General features: G+C 37.5%; 1 protein-coding gene across 1 annotated transcript; it reads right to left on the reverse strand.

The window, feature by feature from the left end:
- Positions 1–2701: 2701 nt before the first annotated feature.
- Positions 2702–3619, reverse strand: ato (atonal). The gene has a single exon (XM_067139929.2). The coding sequence runs from the start codon at positions 3617–3619 to the stop codon at positions 2702–2704; it is 918 nt and encodes a 305-aa protein (XP_066996030.2).
- Positions 3620–5713: the final 2094 nt, after the last annotated feature.

A 5713-nucleotide genomic window follows, 5' to 3' on the forward strand; every position in this document is an offset into this window, starting at 1 on the left:
AAAGTATAATTGCTTTTGGGTGTGGAATAATTTAAAATCTAAAGAGAAATAAACACTTTGAGAGAAGTCAGTTTTCAGCCATGGTTGCTAAATTATGGTGAGTAGAGTACAGATCTACATTCAAAGCGACGTTAGTCATTTACATAGAGTAAATTTTCATCTCGAAGTTCACTTTCTACACAACACATTACAGTAAGGAAGGAGCCTTAGGCTACGTAAATTTCTAAAGAACATGTTTGCTTTTAGTAACTACGAGATGTTTAGGTAACTAGAAATATGAAATTTGTACGTCAAAAACGGTGAAAGTCTTTATGTCAAAGTATATATGCATGATGTAATGACTATGAAACATATTATGTACTAATATATTAATATTAGACTACAAAATGAAGCTTGTTATGCAAATTTTCTATATTAAGTTACTTCGAAATAGTGACTCTCATCAATGTGAAAAACACTTACTTTACAGTCAATTAATTAATTAATTGTCTTTAATTAATTGTCTTTTCAGACTATAATTCAGCTCTTGAAAATGCACAGATTTTAAAAAAATTAAACCTTGGATTAATTGTAATACCCTGAATATATTTGAGTTGGCAGCGATGGATGCCATCACGGCTCAAGTACAGTCTGCTATTCTGATACATTTATAAATTACTAGGATTTAGAATTGAATCATGAGGGAATCTATCATTCGGTTCATATCTACTAATTGGCACAATATGTGTAAAAATACCTTACATGTAACTCAGTAAACTAATCTAATAACATAGTTTACAACAACAAGGATTTCACAGCAAAAGAGTTATCATATAGTGGCTCCGTTTTTACTAATTTGGAAAAGGGGAAAAAATACGTAAGAAAGAGAATAAAATGGGAAATTTTAGATACAGTTGGGAACTGCAGTGTTTTGGAGAAAAACGTCCAGATGAGAAATGTACGTACTGTAGGTTGTTTAGATTGCATTATGTTCACTATATTGATAAGATGTTACCTTGCATTTTTATGAATCACAATCGAGACTTAGCCTACATCTAAAGAGTGAAAGTTGAAACGTAAATGACTTTTAAACCTTTTCTAGGATCAAATTTTAAATGATCTCGGCTATAAACAGATATACGAAGATACCAGACAATAGGCCTACTCATGGCATAATAAAATTGACTCATGAAGGCTTTGTTATCAAAATCCTTCTCCACTTCAAAATGATTAATTAAGCTACTTTTTATTTTTAATATAATGTGATGGCTTATTGCCAGATTATTCAATATAGTTCTCAGAGGTTGAAGGAAAAAGTATTCTCTGGAAAGCTAGAACCTTTACATTGCAGAAAAAAAATATAAAAACGGACTAAGCTATTGTCTACAAATTATACCTGACATTCCAAGACAGACTGATTCACTTTTGTTCCTTTGAACGATAGTCCTATACATCCATTACACAAACCTGGCTTGTTCTTCTCTTATAGGCTAGATGCTAGATTATGCATCTCATTTTGTGTAAAAAAAAAAGTAAAGTACCCACAGGCTATATATCTAATAATTAGTCTATATGTCTCCGGTATTATAGGCCTAGAGGTTGCTGACACAGAAACACATCGTTTCTCAAGTCCAAAATTATTTTAAGTTAAAATCCTTTCACAAACGATAGGCCTATACAATCAATCAGATGTTGCTGATTCTAATGACCAGTGCAAATCACAATTCCTGAGCTGAGTTTAAATATCGTCGCTGTTAGGGCAAAAGGTCATATCTCACTATGCTCTTCCTATCCGTTATTTTCCTTAAGACTGGTCACGCCTTCCAGTCACATATGTATATGCAGTCCATCAGAAAAATTTTCGTTGTGTTCATTTTTGTATGCTAGCGTCTAAAGGAAGTCATGCAAACATACACTCCTAGAGTACGGTACAGTAAGGTTCATTTTCCTTTACACGTAAGCATAGGAAAATGAACACAACGACTATTGTTCTGGTGGACTAAATATCCATATGTTGCTGGGAGGCGTGACCAGTCTTAAGGAAAATAATGGATAGGAAGAGCATTGAGAGATATGACCTTTCGCCCGAACAGCGACGATATATTGGTATGGCCCTCAGTCAACTCTCTCCGTAGGCTACTACTAAAACTACTAGACTACATTCATGTAGGCCTACAGTATTAAAGCTTTCAAAGAAAAAAATGGGGTGGCATGTGCAAGGCTCAAACAAAATCTTAAGAAAATATTCTAAGATGTACTGTGACTTACATTGATAATTTTGAGAACTCTCGCGTTGATTTTTGACCTTGGTATGAAGTTAATTCAAATGTTAATTCAAATATAATGTAAGTTAGATTATAGTTGAATTATAATTATACTAACTGACTATTTCTCTCTAATTTTTCTCAAAAAATGAAATAATTTGCACTCTCTATTCAGAAAAGAACTCAAAATATTTTTGGAAAATCTTTCGAAAATGACTGATTTATTTATGCGAGCCATTTTGCCTACTTTACATATGACATTTCACACTTTTTCTCATTTCTTCGGAATAATCATTTTAAGTATTAGATTGTTAAATTTACTTAAGAATTGAGAACTCTTTGTAATAATTCAATAAATATAATTTAACAGCTGATGACTGTTCTCAATTTTCGAAAACAATTATAGAATAAACTGATATTATAATGTTTGTGTCATACCGGTAGGTTGAACCGAGCGCTCATTGTAGAAGATCGTAGAGGGCGTTGATGTACGTCTGTGCCATCTGGAGCGTCTCGTACTTGGACAGCTGACGATCGTTGCCTAGAGACGGGAGGTGTGTTCGCAGGCGGTCGAACGCCTTGTTCAGGTTCTGCATGCGCCGCCTTTCACGAGCGTTGGCTGCCAGTCGTCTCTTCTTCAGCACCACGGGGCTTACCAGCTTACTGCTCACGCGACGCTTGGCTTTAACCTTTCCTTCATCCCCACTGTCCAACAGTAGACTATCATCATCCAGATCATCAATATCGTCATCATCATCGTCATCCAAGTAACTCCCCACCCTTTCCAGCACTTTCTGAGAACTACTTGTCACTACAACACTCTTCCTGTTCTGTCCTTTACACTTTCTAATATCTTTTGAGTCCAAGCTTGATGACACTAACGAATTACTGTTCATGTTTTCATCAGCTTCTAGCCTTTGTTGACTTTTATTGTACTCATAAATATTAGTAAAATGAGATGACAATGAAGTTCTGTATGGTACAATCCCGCCTGACTGCTGTAATGGAGGTAGTAATGGCGTGTACTGCTTACCAGAGTCTGTATGATACTTTTGTAGAAGAGGTAGGCCTATATGATTCTGGTGCTCCATGATGTCAGAGGTAGGACTTGTAGACCGGAGGCTGTCGGGACTGGGTGTATGGCACCCGTCAGACAGATTGTCAAAACTACGATGTTGTACACTGAGAGAAGATCTGCACACAAATGGAACTGGGGAAGTACCTGTCAATGATGAGGAAATATAGCCTTCAGATGTTGGCACGTAAGACTGATGAAGATGCGGAGGTACTGTTATTTCTTGGTTTGGTTCAATGTTATCACTTCCTTTACTCCCACAAAGGTAAATATACCTGAATAAGTCCGTAGTTGCAGCCATTACAAATGAATAACAACACAATATAAAATAAAATCACGACTAAAAGTAGGTCTTTAAAACGTCATAATCGAATGTTCACACTGAGACGGGTTTCACTCGAACACGTGGGTAGGCACCAACCGGACCACGTGGCTTATGAAGTACAATGCGTGTCGACCTCACAACAGCCGCTGCTACTATGGGACTCGACCGAATATACCGGTCTTATATCACCTTGGGAGCGATATTAAGTCCGTATGAACACATCTCCCCTCCCGCCGCAGTGCTTTTTTTTGTTTTCTAGCCCTTTGGGACTGGAGCCGCGCGTGCCCCCTAACCAATTAAAGCAGGCCGCTACGGTCACGTGACCACTCGTAGCTCCCCCTCAGTTGCTACTAGTATGAGGAGGGGTTGGTAGGAGGGGCTTCTTACCTGTTGTCCGGTACAGTCCTTGCTCTTCACAACACTTCTTAGAAATGATTTCAAGAATGACCTTTTATAACATTACCTATTAATGTGCCAACTTGTATTTTGATTGCATATTGTATCGAGTCTTTTTTTAACTTTATTTTACTCGTCAAGCATGGCCATCGTAGAACAAATTGCAGCGGACAAAGAAGTAGCCTAAATTACAGACCTATTCACACTTGTATCGTCCATCAAGAACATGTTATCATTTTGTCCTGGAGTTTTAACTTTTAGTTCGTCTATTTCTGGTTGATTCGCCGAATTCAGGCATCAGTTTCGTGCATTAATTCACTTGTATAAATTTATGTTATATTTCCTACTCTCTTTACTGCAGTGAAGCCTTCATGTATAGGCCTACTAAACCAAACTGGTGGTCAAAGTGAAGTACAATTATGCAACTATGCAAACCTCCCTCGAAAGCCTTTTTTATTTTTACAATTTGTTTTACGTTGTACCGTCTTATGGCGACGATGGGATAGGAAAGGGCTAGGAGTGGGAAGGAAGCGACCGTGGCCTTAATTAAGGTACCGGTACAGTCCCACCTTTTGCCTGGTGTGAAAATAGGAAACCACGGAAATCCACCTTCAGGGCTGCTCACTATCTTCCGGATGCAAGCTCAGAGCTGCATCCTCCAAAGTTAAGGTTAACGGTACAGGTAACATTATTATTATTATTATTATTATTATTATTATTATTATTATTATTATTATTATTATTATTATTCAGTTATAATAATAGTAATCTCATATCAGAAAACTCACTACGTGGAAGGATCTCGTCGGTACCTAGATGGACAACTAATGAAAATCCAATATGGCAAAATATCCCAAGTGTCTAAATTCGAATACATGGAAGGAGTCAGTCAACCTTCAGGTCTCAAATCGTGAAGCAAACGAAGAAAGACTCTCTAAACTACAAAGAGCACACAGGCACACTTGGAGCAGATATATATAAAAAAAATCTACATCCCGAAATGCAAAATTAAGACAGTATAACACTGTAATCAAGTCTAAAGCACTATATGCATCCGAAACACTGATTATTGGGGGCAGATCATTGATTAAAGACGTAGAAAAGCAAGAAAGAAAAATCTTAAGGAAAATTTTTGGACCAGTCTGTAAAGGGGGAATTTGGATGATATGGAAATCTCATGTGCTGTACCAACACTCAGAGAAAATCTGAGACATATTTAGGAAAAGAGGTTTGAAATGTTATGGACATATTCTCAGAACGACTAATCAGAGATTGACCAAAAGAATTCTGAACCTAGCCCGAAAGTAAAAAAAATTGGGTGCTTGAATTTGGAAAAGATATTTATGATATGAAGATATCGCTCATAGGGTCGGATGGTGCATGCATTTCAGTGGGCTTGGCAGACTGATATGTAATAGCAGCGGCTGGCTCGGTGAGGAAAGCAACGGGAAACTACCTCACTCCTCATTTCCCTAGTACGCCTCTTCAGTGACGCCTAGGCTATTTATGACAGCTGTTGGAGGAGCTGCAGAGGATCAAACCAGCCTTCGGGCTGAATACCTAACATACATTCAGGAAATAGGCATCACAGATGACATTGTGTTAGAAAGATCTATGTTCAGACAATTAGTCGACAATCACCGCTTTAAACATCATCCAGGATTTACCGGCCAA

Source organism: Anabrus simplex, chromosome 1, assembly GCF_040414725.1.
Source record: "Anabrus simplex isolate iqAnaSimp1 chromosome 1, ASM4041472v1, whole genome shotgun sequence".
Lineage (NCBI taxonomy): Eukaryota > Metazoa > Arthropoda > Insecta > Orthoptera > Tettigoniidae > Anabrus > Anabrus simplex.